Raw genomic sequence first — 14090 nt, 5'->3', positions numbered from 1 at the left:
CTATAGTTGTGACTTAAATCATGAAGTTATAAAAGCTTACCAATTTACCAGGGACTGCAGCTCACGGTAGGAAAGTACATTCAGTTTTGGTTTTGATTTTGGTTTCTGACAACCAACTATGTACAGCCTGAAATCCAGGCAGACTGGATTATCTAGAACAAGTTTTATAGGGGCAGAATCTACTTAGTGTTATAATTAGATAATACAAACAAACAAGACGACATATAACTACAACAATTATTGATTGGTATCAATCATAATGAATGTCATGTGCATGCCCACTACTACAAATAATTGTCAATAAAGTTTGTTCTAAACAAAGACAGATTCATAATTAGCAAGCATGAATCCATAATAATATCTCTTAAAATTGAATTATGTACACTCAACAGGTCAAAACCCATGTTCCTTCATCATCTTTCATACTTCAATAAACAACAGAAATTTGAAAAAGAATTGAGATAAAAAAAATCAAAACCAAACACCTTTTTTTCTCTTCAATTTACACCCAGCCTCACAATTGCATTTGCCACTCCACACAATCGTCAAAATCCAAACTACTTGAACAATCCAACAGTGCATTTTGCTGTTGTTCATATCTACATATGTAATTTAAACCGACCAACAGCTCGCAAATCACTGATTCGACCTTCTCTCTATCGGCAAAGTGTAAAGTTTCCAAGAGTAAAACATTTCCCCTTGTTACAATCTGCTGTTGTTCAATACTTCTCTCTGTTTGCCACCTTATCATATTATGTGCCATAGGTGCCAACCATGTAAGTATTTTCTCCACTGTTTCCTTCCAATCATGCGCAAGGAACGCATCATAAATCGCCATGTTTTTTGCATAAGACTTTAGGCTTTTTCGCAATCCAAGTCTAAGGCTCGAAGGAAGCATTTGGTATAGATCATCTCTAGCCTCTTCACCTACTAAATGGGGATACTTGAGAAGCTTCTCTATTATAATTATTATGTTCGCATAATGCAAAGTGAGGCCAGAACCACCAATTGTAGAAGGAGGAGCTAACATGGTTAGCTGGGTTTTGGGTCCAAAACGAACCCGATTCACAATTCGACCGCTCTTGGTCTGAACCGGGTCACCACTAAATGGAACACCACTGAAAGGTACTAGCGGGCCTGTCTTGGTTTGACTAAACCAGGTTTCATCTTCAAAATTCTCCTCACAAGTATCTTTCCATGAAGCTGAGCTACTCAAACTCAAACAATCCAGAAATAGACGGCCTGGGCTGGTTCCACAGTTCAACCTGAGCCCATCTTTTTTGAAATCAATCGGGGAAACAGGATCGAACCTGATTGGTCCAGAATCCATTGGGAGGAGACCCGACCGCATTATCTGGCCAGAGACGGAGATTCTTCTCTTCTCCCTCTTTGGTTCAGGAAATAAACACTCCAACACAACTGGTATTTCCCCAAACACCTGGCAGAGACGTGAGTGAACCGCACAAACTGCACGTGCAAGTATCAAAACTGCCTCATCGTATGTACGGTTCCACAAGGACGCATCTCTGAGGCGACATATGTCATTTCTTCGCCACCGAATTTTGCTATCCAGTACTCGCCGTGCTTCCTCATTGGCCGGTTGGTTCAACTTTTTGGCTGTCTGTTCAAGCTCTGTCAAAGATTCAAGCTCGGAGTAGAGAGATACTGTAGATGTTGTTAGTCGGTCAATTTTTCGAAAAAGAGAAACCGGGTCTAACTTAAGAAATTCTGATGATGGTGAAATTGGGTTTGGAGATAGGAGATCTGAATAAATGTGTTCAAACCCTTGTAAACATGGAAGAGTGCAGCGATGTCGGCCAAGCCGGGAGGTTAATGAAGCAGCCCGGTTTAACTCGTCTAGCTTCTCGGCTAGAATTAGTGCCAGGAGGTAGGGTTCATGTGGTGAGACAAGGAGGCGTACTGCATGTGCTGAAAGTGCACCAGTACGGAGGTGGGCCAGGTCTGAGTCTGACAATGACCGGTACAGGCTCGCAACACGGGCCATTGCATTGGCTAGTTCGAAGGATAAGATACCTACTATGGGGCAAGAGTCCCTGCTTGAGGCACGGCTTTTCTTCTTCTTTTTGGAGCTCGAGGTGGTGTCTAGAGAGAGAATCGTGCGCATCTTGTTTTACTATGGATGAAGGAGAAAAACAAAAAAAATGGTGAGATATATAATTCACTGTAGGAAACAAAATGGTCTTAGATTGGATTTGAATTCAAACATGGGTCCTTTGTACCAGTCAAAGGAGAAGCATCTATTTGGAAAATAAAACATTGGAAAAAGATTTGAACTTTACCAGGCTTGAAACTGAGACTAACTCAAATTAGGAGAAAATTCAACAAATTGGGATTGAATTGAGAACTCTAGTCATCTTATAAAATAAATTAATTGAAAGGGAAAGAGAGAGAGAACGAACCAAAAATTTTCAAGGCGTCTTGAATTCCTTCAGATAGATCTCCGTTGAAAAGACGGATAGAGCTAGTTGCTGTCAGCATTAAAGAGTAATAAATTGGGGAAGAGGAGAAGCTTTTAATGGAGTTGGGGTGCGAGGAGAGAGAGAGAGAGAGAGAGAGAGAGAGAGAGGGAAGTGGAGTGGGGAGATTAGTTGGTGTCTTCGTTGGAGGCGTTTAATACGAGCTTTAAATTTTGCACAGGGGTTATCGTATCGTATGGGCTCTACCTCAGCTGAGAGCTTCGCCGTTTGAAAAAGGGCACAAACTTTCTTCTCTTTTATAGACAATGTATCATTACATCTACATCTTTAGCCAAATTTTACAAATGTACCCCTCTATTAAGGGATTATTCACATGTAGGAGTGGTAAAAAAAACTCGTAGCTCGTGACTTGGTTGTTACTGGACCGAGCTATTAACGAATCAGCTCGCCACTAGCTCGGTTCAGAATTAACGATTTCAAGCTGGAGTCTAAATTGCTCGCCAGCTCACGAGCTGGCTCGGCTAGACATCAATTTGTAAATTTGTATTAATTTGTATACATTTTATATTGTCCAGTTCGGTCCAAAAAATTTGAAAATTTTATTTTCTTCTTAAAACAAGATCTAGCCAAACCCAGCGAGCCAACATCAATATTTGTGAATTTGTATGAATTTTTGTGCATTTTATACTGTCCAATTCGATTCAGCTCAGTCCAGCTCGTCCCAAAAAGTTTGAAAATTTTATTTTCTTCTTAAAACAAGATCCAGCCAAACCCAACGAGCCAGCTCGTGACGAATCAGCTCATTACCACCCCTAATATAAACACATGTTACTTACAGTTTGCAAACAAAAGGTCAAATACCAAATCTTAAATAATGTAATAAAAACAATCATAAGGGTCAATTTATGAAATCGCCATTTTATACATCTCGTGTAAAAATTTACTACTTACTACTTGTTTGAAACTGTGCGGAGCAAGCGAGCGAACAGGCAAGACCAAGTGACCAACCAAGCCTTTGTGACGGCTTCCTTTTTGACTTTCTTCACAAATGAAATATTAAAGGTTTCGTTGACATTTAATGGACCGAGAAATGCGAATCCAACGGGCCAAGCTTTCACGATGCATCGAGATCCGTGCCTAACTGTGTGGATCTGGATCAGAGAGTTGTTGAGTCGACTTGAGATGGCTTAGACATGTGCAACATATATAGGTGCCCTTAATTGGGTATTTATATTATTATTGGTGTATTTTATTTTGCAGAATTGCAGTGCTTCCATTAATATAAAAAAATTAAGAGAAGTAAAAGAAGTATATTCAATTACATTCGCGGATCCGAAGGAATCCAAATTCTTAATTTAAAAATCATAAGAACTCAGGGGAGGGGTTGGTCTACATTAATGGTAAGAGGTGATATGTTACAATGGCGGAGCCATGTTGAAGGAATTAGTTAATTCAAATTTTGAGTTAACATCTGTGTTATAGGTATGGTTCAGATTGATTCGAATTCTAATTGTCAAATGCAAAGGATGTGGATTTGTCAATTGACCTTCATTTTCTTTTCAAAAAATTTGTGCTTGTGTCATATTTTCTATATAATTTTTGAGTAAAATAGTGTAAAACTAACTTTCATTTGTAGCATAAAAATTTTATATGATTGATTCCATCATGTTTGACTCCAATAGTTTAAAAATATGACTCCGCTCCTGATTATATATATTAAAATTTAATTAATTTTTTTAACAACATATTTATACGGTCTTAGCAGCAATAGATAAAAGAGGAAGGATCCACTTATAATATTTGTAAGTTACAACATCTTAAAATAATTTTAAAAGTTCAAATAGTTGATCTAAACCATTCAGCATGATCTCTATATTAAAATATACTTGGAGATAAAATTTTATATATTTTTTTAATTTTATTACTATTTATTAAGTATTTTACAAAATTAGTGTTTTTAGACAATTCTAGACCACTAAAAACATCAGTTTTGTACAAGGTTCTAAATAGTGATTATAGCGGCATAGCGGGGAGACAAAAAAAAAAAGCTATAGCGGAAGCTATATCATACATAGTGATTTTCTCTTTTCAAATTTTATATTCTATATTTCTATTAATTATCAACATAATCAATATTAGAGAATTGATGTAACATTTAAATGACAACTAATATAAGTCTATACTTTTTATCAATTACGCAAATAAGAAGAAAAAAAAAATCTAAAAAGTAAAATTATTTACTAGTTCATACTTTATAGTATTACATATTATAATAGACAAAGAACAATTAATTTTATATGGTAAATGAAGTCAATATACATATTTAAACATTTTATATATTATAATAATAATAATAATCAAAATCAGCTTTCAATTGAAACGAACAATAATAATTTTACAAATGAATACTATACGGAGAGCAATCAAAATGAAGAATTAATATTTGAATATTTCTTGATATAGAATGATAGAATAATAGAATAAATCACAAATAAAAATAGAAGCAAATAGTTTGGTTTAACATACTTATCGTAGAAGACCATTTAGCATTTGAAATAAGAATAGAAGTATAGAAGCCCATATAAATTGTAAAAAAAAGTCCATGTAGCATAGCGGTAGCTATAGCGGGTCGTGCATAGCGGTAATAGCGGTCAGCTATTATAGCTATAGCGGTCGTAGCTGAGTTAGCACACTTTTATCTTGTAGCTTAGCATTTATGGTCCGAAAAAGCTATAGCTAGCTATTTAGAACACTGGTTTTGTAAAATACTTAATAAATAGTAAAAAAAATTCAAAAAAAATGTAAAATTTGATCACCAAGCATATTTTGATATAGATATTATGTTGAATGGTTTGAATCAATGTTCTAAATAGCTAGTTATAGCGGCGCTATAGTTACGCTATAGCTTTTTCGGACCATAAACTCTAAGTTATGAGATATAAGTGCGCTAACTCAGCTACGACCGCTATAACCAGTGTTCTAAATAGCTAGCTATAGCTTTTCCGGACCATAAACGCTAAGCTATGAGATAAAATTGCGCTAACTCGGCTATAGCTACCGCTAGATAAAATTACCGCTATATGAGACCCGCTATAGCTAGATAAAATTGCGCTAGATAAAATTACCGCTATATGAGACCCGCTATAGCTACCGCTATGTTACATGGTTTTTTTTTTTGCAATTTATATGAACTTCTGTACTTCTATTCTTATTTCTAATGCTACATGGTCTTCTACGATAAGTATACTAAACCAAACTATATGATTCTATTTTTATTTGGGATTTATTCTATCATTCTATATTCTTGAAATATTCAAATACTAATTCTTCATTTTGATTACTCTTTTTATAGTATTCATTTGTAAAATTATTATCATTTGTTTCAATTGAAAACTGATTTTGATTATTATTATAATTATAAAATGTTTAAATATGTATATTGACTTCATTTACCTTATAAAATTAATTGCTCTTTGTCTATTATAATATGTAATACCATGAAATATAAACTATTAAATAATATTACTTTTTAGATTTTTTTTCCTTCTTATTTGTGTAATTGATAAAAAAGTATAGACTTAGATTAGTTGTCATTTAGTTGTTACATCAATTCTCTAATATTGATTATGTTGATAATTAGTAGAAATATAGAATATAAAGTTTGAAAAGGAAAAATCGCTATGTGTGATAGCTTCCGCTATAGCTACGCTATTAGCAATAGCTTTTGTTTTTGGTCTCCCCGCTATGCCGCTGTAATCGCTATTTAGAACCTTGGCTATAACTATAATGGCTGACCGCTATTACCGCTCTATGTGACCCGCTATAGCTACCGCTCTATATTGAATTTTCTTTTGCAATTTATATAACTTCTGTACTTCTATTCTTATTTCTAATGCTACATTGACTTCTACGATAAGTATGCTAAACCAAACTATGTGCTTTTGTTTTTATTGCTCTTCACATAGTATTTATTTGTAAAATTATTATCGTTCGTTTCAATTGAAAGCTGATTTCGATTATTATTATTATTATTATTATTATTATTATTATTATTATTATTATAATATATCAAATGTTTAAATATGTATATTGACTCCATTTATCTTATAAAATTAATTGCTCTTTATCTATTATAATATGTAATACTATGAAGTATGAACTATTAAATAATGTTACTTTTTAGATTTTTTTTTCCTTCTTATTTACGTAATTGAAAAAAAGTATAAACTTAAATTAGTTGTCATTTAATTGTTATATCAATTCTCTAATATTGATTATGTTAATAATTAGTAGAAATATAGAATATAAAATTTGAAAAGGAAAAATCGTTATGTATGATAGCTTTCGCTATAGCTACGCTATTCACAATAGTTTTTTTTTGTCTCCCCGCTATGCCGCTATAATCGCTATTTAGAACCTTGGTTTGAATCGATTGTTTGAATTTTGAAAATCATAAAAGTAAATTGTTGTAAGATGTAACTTTATTTCTGAAATATGAGTTGGGAGTCACCCAACACATTTCAAATAGGGGTGTCAATGGGTACGATACGGGTAAGGTATACGCATTTTCATACCCATACCCACTAAAAATAGTCTTATCCATACGTTACCCTTACCCATTAAGATTTGACCTTACCCTACCCTACCCTTACCCGTTAAAATTATCGGGTAACGAAACGGTAGCTGATGAATAACGAATAAAACTACTATAATAATTAGTTTTATTATATTTTACAAATAGAACATCAAAAGTCATTTATTTTTCACATATGCAATAATATTACTAATAAAAAATAAAAATAAATATGCAATCAATTTCAACTAAATTGTATTTTTTATAAAACAAGAGAATTGAAAAACAAAAATATATCTTTAGACAAATTTAATTATTTAATTAAAGGACAAGACATACAAATAAAAATAATACGTTTAATATTTTTCTTACAACAAAAACAATACAGTAAATAACAAAAGTACTCACTAATTATTGCTCAAAGATTATCATATTATTATATTTTATATAATTACTCTATAGGGTAATGGGTACGAAATAGACTTTAGCCGTACCCTTACCCGTTTAGCTCACAAAAAAAAATCCTTACCCATACCCATACCCAATAAGCTAACGAAAAAAAAAATCTTATCCATACCCGCTTTATCGAATACGGTACGGGTCGGGTAAACGACTAAAAGGGTATCATTGACATCCCTAATTTCAAACTCCTATGTATTAATATAAAGAATTTTTCACTCTGTAAGTTTCAAACTCATGACCTTCCACATAAAAGCAGGCCCGGCCCTGGGGCTGTGTAGCCAGGGCGACCGCCCCGGGCCCCAAAATTCTAGGGGCCTAAAAAAAAATTAATTTGTATATATATAAAAAAAAATGTATATATTAAAAATAAATAAACTATTAGAGCTCAAATTTTGTATATATAAATGGTTCAAATTTTTCTATAAATAAATATGATTTATTGGCATATCAATAAAAAATATGACCGGCTAATTGCTTCTAGGGTTTTTATTGGGTCCGGTTTAGTCGGTTTTGAACCAAATCAAATTAGTTTGGACTAAACAGTTTGATTTATTTAGTTTAATGGTTTGGTTTAGTTTGCTTTTTAAAACCGAATTATAACTTCGGTTCGGTTCGATTTGGAAATTTTCAAAATCGAAAAAACCGAACAGGTCGAATTTTTATATATTATGAATTTGGTCCGGACTACCCCCAGTTTATTTCTTAATCAATTGCTTTAAATACTTTGGTTTATTTCTTAATACCCTGGTTTATTTCTTAATATACTTCGGTTTATTATAAATCAATTGTTTTAAATAAAAAATTAATATCTTTCGATTTGAACCGAAGAAACTGAAGAAACCGAAATAAAACTTTAGTTCGGTTCGGTTCAGTTTGATTCTATTTTAAAAACCAAATTATAACTTTGGTTTGCCTAGTTGGGTTCAATTGAAACCGAACCGAACCGATGAACACCCCTAATTGCTTCCATAAGTACTTCAGCACCATATGTTTATAAGTAGTTTTTGTGTTTTAAAAGTCCAAATAGTCTATCCAAACCATTCAACCTAATATCCATATTAAAACGTACTTGGAGACCTAATTTTACTCTTTTTTTTTGAATTTTTTATTATTTTTTAATGTAAGTAGAATTTTTTTTATGGTTCAGAATCTTCTAAATTAATGGATTTTCTACCTATCTTAAAAAAAAGTAAAATTTGGTCTCCAAGCACGTTTTAATATGGATATCATCATATTGAACGGTTCGGATCGACTATTTGAATTTTAAAAATACAAAAATGACTTAAAGCATATAGTGTTGAAGTATTTATCGAAGTGTATTGGCTGGTCTCATAAAAATTTTGTATATATAAAGGATTCCAAATTTTCTTCCGCCCTGGACCCCAAAATCTTCAGGACCAGCCCTGCATAAAAGTCATGTGCCTTTGCCACTAGACTAAAGACAAATTCTTGTAAAATGTTGTAACTTACAAATATCGTAAGTGGATTCCTCTTCTAGATAAAATTCATTTTATAATTATGAAAATTGAGTTTAAATCTCAACTACCGCACATTATTTATTTTATGTTTTAACCTCTTCAATATAAATTTTCTATATATCCATCACTGTCCTGAAGTAGAATTAAACCGATACAAGCTAGGACATGTTTTAGATTGCGCAAAGTACAAACACATGATTTGATTCGGAGAAGTTATAAATTTGCCAAAAAGTTAACAACAAAGAGAAGTAGTGTTTTCATTATCTGCCACACGCATGTCACGAGTCTACGATACCTCTTTGGATGCATTTGCTAGTGGAGGTCTATGTCATGAGTCAATACTCAAAACTAATAACTGATCTCATGCTTCATGCTTCATGCTCGTCTCCTTTTCTTATTTTTTTTTTTTTTTTCAGGTGACTCGGAGTCTACCACAAATTGTGAATTATTTGAGATGTCCAGAGTACCGTGTTTTGGAATATATAGGAGAAGTATTTAGCTATCTACGTTATTGCTTTCTCGGAAAATAAATGATAGATTAAAAAAAAAAGAAAATGGATTTCTGTATATTTTTGTAGAGGAGTTCTAATAGGATCTCAAGTAAAATCTTTAAATATTGTTTTTTCTAACAGGGCCGGTGTATATATTTCCTGTACATGGGTGCTTATGTGTACTAACAGGATCGGTTTTGAAGATTCTGAGATCGGGAGCGAGAGAAAAATTTAGACACTTTATATATATATAATTTTTTTTATTGATATACTAATATATCATATCTATTTATAGAAAAATTTGAGTTCTAATATTTTATTTATTTTTATTACATATAGATTAATTTTTTTTTTAATATATACAAACAATTTTTTTTTTTTTTGACTCCCTTGAATCTTGAGGTCCGGGGTGGTCGTCCTGGGTGCCTGTGTACCAATAAGTGTTTATAGCAATACTATCAAGTTTTTTATACATACACTGTGTTTAACTTGGAGTACAGTAAGGTGTTTATATACAGTACTTGTATTGTTTGATGTTTAAATTTTCAGAATCAGGTGTTTATACTTGGACTATATATTTAAATTTGAGTTGTTTAGTGATCTTGTAACTAATAAAGCCTCCAATTACATTTATTCATAGGAGAGATTGGAAAGAGGGAATAAGTTGCAGGATGTAACTGGCAACTGGGAACAGGAGTGAATAACTGAATATCCCCTACGGTGAAATTCACATCACCTAAGGTAAAAGAATATTTTTGTTTAGATCCGGACCGTCCGATTAGAATCCGCACGAATATTGGGATCCATACATTCCACCTTGAACCAGATTGGCCCGAATTATGATAGAGTGTAAACTTGAAATTAGTATTTGATGATTTAATATCTCTAAAAGCTTTTGATTTCTGCTAGTGTAAACTTGGTCCTAAAGGCTAAGCACAATTTCCTAATTGGGCTACGGTTTCTTCATTTTATAGCTTTGGTTTGCCCCTCCATTTCAAGTTCTTTTAAATGTTCATAAAAAAATTCAATCAAGTTTCAAAAGTATTGTTGACTTCAAATGCACTTTATTTTCCATATATATCATCTCACAGAAGAAAAATGTTTTGCAGAAATGTCCTCATTTTTTTATTGAACTACTGAATGATCCCTCCAATGGTAATTTGGCAACATGTTGAACACATACAATCTGTCCAACAAATAACTAAATAAATGACTCGTGCCCCTAATTAAATTCCAAATATATTTTGATATGTCATCTTCAAAATATAGTCTATTTCAATCATTTATGAGCAAAAGGAGCAGTACAGGGAGCCCCGAAATTTTTATTTATACCATATTAAAAGAAAACAATAAACCAAAAAAATCATGTTTTGTGGGGATTTTCAAAAATACCAGGGCTTTCAAATCAATCTGCAGCCCCCAATAGAGCAGTAGATTGGCTTGACGGCCTCCTCAAAAACTCAAATAACGCCTGTAATATTAAATATATTTAGGTTTTTAAGTGGTTTCCAAGCTAATCTGCACTCCCCCAAGAATGAAACCGCATATTGGTTTGGAGGCCCTAATATTTTTCAAATTTCAAAATAATTTAAGGTGTTTTGGTTTATTTTTTCTTTTGAAAGGGTATAAATAAAAATTTCGGCAGAGCCCTTCTGCCAAGTTAAGCTTTGTCCAAATCTTTTCTTCTTCTTTTGCTTACTGACCAAACAAAGCTTTTATCTTGAGTTGTATAGACAAATTTCAAATATTTCTACTTAATCCATCAATATATTAATATTATCTAACCGATAAGATAGCTACTAAACTTTAAAATTATTATATATGAGCCTCCCATAAAATTATTTTATCTACGCAATCATATAACACACGGGGAAAAGATATTCTACTATTCAGAAGGAGATGGAAGTGAGGGAATAGTGAGTCTAAATTTCAAGTTTCAAATTTTGTCCATTAAATTTTATAAAATTATTGGGCAGTAGACCTGCTGATGTCAATGGGTAGAGGGGAATCCAACGAGAAAATAACTATGCAGGATTTTGGAGCTATCAGTCCCCAAAATTCAATGTCTAAAGAAGAACAGGTTGAAGAAAATCAAGTTAATTGTGAGGAATTGGCTTGATTGATTTAGTATAGTTTATATTGTTAGTTTTCAGTTAGTCTGTGCATGGTTATTGTTGGTTGTTAGGCACTTTATTTTGATTGTTAGTTGTTAGATCCTTTATTTTGAGTATTAGCTACTGGTATGAACTCTTGTATTTGGAATATTTGTAACACTCTCTGTTCTTGGTATTGGTACCTAATTTGAATACCATATCAGGTTTTTGATTTCAATATGAAATGGGTGGATATCTTCACTATTATTCAAAAATATTATTCAGTATTGGATCTCAATTTTCTAGCTCCATCTCTCCTACTAATTAGTAATCTCCATATATCATTTTTTTTTTTAAAAATTAATAAAGTTTGAAAGTCAAGCTACTCAACTGTTTAATATTTATAAAAAATTATTTCATTCGAATATCAAACCAGGGACGGATCCAGCATGTAACAGAGGGGGACAACTGCCCCCCTCTCGATTTTGAGTTTTAGTAGTGATCTATTGGTACTTATTTGGGTTAAATTTACTGTTAAAATCAAAATAAATTTCTTGAATTATAATTGGTAATTAGAATTATAAGTTAAAACATCAGAAATTACAAGTCAAAGCACTGGAAAATATAAGTCAAATCATTGTTTATTTATCGAGTACCCAATTAGTTAATGGGTTTAAATTCGATTATCTATTTAAATCCAATTCGATATTTTTTTATCCACCTGACAAAAATTCTGCATCCGCTCCTTATCAAACATGCAATCAAATCATTATTTATTTATCAAGTACCTAATTAGTTAATGGGTTTAAATTCGATTATCTATTTAAATCCGATTCGATATTTTTTTTTAAGACAAAAATTCTGCATCCGTCACTTATCAAACATGCAACTTTCAACACGGAGGCATATGAGCCAATATGTGAATATTATTATTTCCAAACAAGAAAAAGGGACATATGACCGAATATATTTGACAAGTTGCACATCAGTAATGATGAAAACAATTAGCAAGAAGTTTGGTGTGCCATAACCCCTCCATCGGATAGGAATGTTAATTTGTATCTATTCTGTCAGCGTGTACACCTTTGCGAACAAAAAGTGGCCTTTTGCTCGCAAGAAATCTCACCTTTCGATTTCATTTCCCTTTCACGAACGACCACTTCTCTGTGTCTGTTTCCCCAATGGGTTCTGATGCCTTGACCCCAAATTTCTGACAACTATAATAATTGCTCCGCAATTATATGAAAATTTTATCCATTGACCGACTCTTAACATAAAGGTGAAGGTGATTTACATGGAAATCTTAACACGGTTTCAAACAAAAATAATTTACAAGCAAGTAGTTTGACTTTTAACAACCGTCTTAAATTACCTTCAAAAAAATAAAAAGATAACCTTCATAAACATTTATCCAAAAAAAAAAAAAAAAATCATACATGTACTCTCTGTCTCTCTAGCATTTAAATAGAAGACATGATTTGGTCTACCATAAAATTTTATTAGAATGAAAATACTGTAAGTAATCAAATTATTTTTGAGAAAAAGTAATCAAATTATTTGATCGATAATCTTATAATTTGTAAATAATACCATAACAATGCATGAGACATATATAAATTGAATTTTATACTCCAGCAATCTTTAAAATTACGTAATTTCATAGAACGGTCAATATAATAAAGATTTTTTTTATCATCCTGTAAAATTTAAAACTTGTCTGTTATTACTCAATATTTTTTTTATGAATAAAATTTAAATATAATAGAAGACAATAAAATTAATCACATAAAAATAAACATAATAAGATTCCTTTTCTTTTTTATGCTTTTGTTTTCTTTTACTTGACTGAACCAATGATCCAAACAGGTGTTTGGGTTGGGACTTAGGATAGCAAAGTGGTAAAATATATTGACTGTTATTGTTTTTGGAACGGTCCATTTTAATCAGTATGCGGTCAACTAATCGGAACTATGCGAATAATTAATTATTTTTATTAAAATTATGCATATATTTCATAATTTATTAAAAATAATTTATTGAACTCATCAAATTTGTCAAATAAACTTAATTTAAGTTAAATGAAATAACATATATAAAAAATATTGGATGTATATCCAAGTACAAATAAAACGACAATACATGATTTATGAAATTTATTATCACACAGTCAGAGAAAAAATAAATATCACTAAAATAAACGGATGATTAAACGAGAATAATCAACCGATTAATCGGAAAAATCCATAAACATACCTCTTATTAGTATATTCGTAACGGTTTGACCGTCATTAACGATTAAATGACTGTTTAATCTATCGTTAAGGCCTTTTTTACAAGCTCCCAGGTACCTGAGAAGAGAATCTTTTACAATTAGTGGATTCGGACCGTTCTTTTTAACTCGTCACGAATCTCAAAGCCCAATAATACTGCCCCCCGTGCTAGCTTGAATTCCAAACCGGCTAAGAGTAAATCTCAAACCGTAAAGTGAGGATAATCTGCTACGGTACCTGGGAGGATATTGATCCGTGAAAGTTTTGAGAGTTACGAGTCTTGTA

The 14090-nt window shown here is 32.1% G+C and overlaps 1 protein-coding gene across 1 annotated transcript; it reads right to left on the bottom strand.

Annotated features, from left to right (window-relative positions):
- Nucleotides 1-354: 354 nt before the first annotated feature.
- On the bottom strand, nt 355-2614 carry LOC144561836 (plant/protein (DUF668)). Its single transcript, XM_078310934.1, has 2 exons — nt 2421-2614; nt 355-2134 (listed from the first exon to the last, which is right to left on the bottom strand). The coding sequence occupies exon 2, from the start codon at nt 2123-2125 to the stop codon at nt 515-517; it is 1611 nt and encodes a 536-aa protein (XP_078167060.1). The 5' UTR covers nt 2126-2134; nt 2421-2614; the 3' UTR covers nt 355-514.
- Nucleotides 2615-14090: the final 11476 nt, after the last annotated feature.

The sequence above is a fragment of the Carex rostrata genome, chromosome 11, assembly GCF_964058835.1.
Source record: "Carex rostrata chromosome 11, lpCarRost1.2, whole genome shotgun sequence".
Lineage (NCBI taxonomy): Eukaryota > Viridiplantae > Streptophyta > Magnoliopsida > Poales > Cyperaceae > Carex > Carex rostrata.
The sequence above is the reverse complement of the archived record's forward strand: the minus strand, read 5'-3'. Positions and strand labels throughout refer to the sequence as shown.

What these genes read in the sequence shown, in the direction of transcription:
- LOC144561836 (XM_078310934.1), bottom strand. Translation starts at nt 2,125, where the DNA reads ATGCGCACGATTCTCTCTCTAGACACCACCTCGAGCTCCAAAAAGAAG.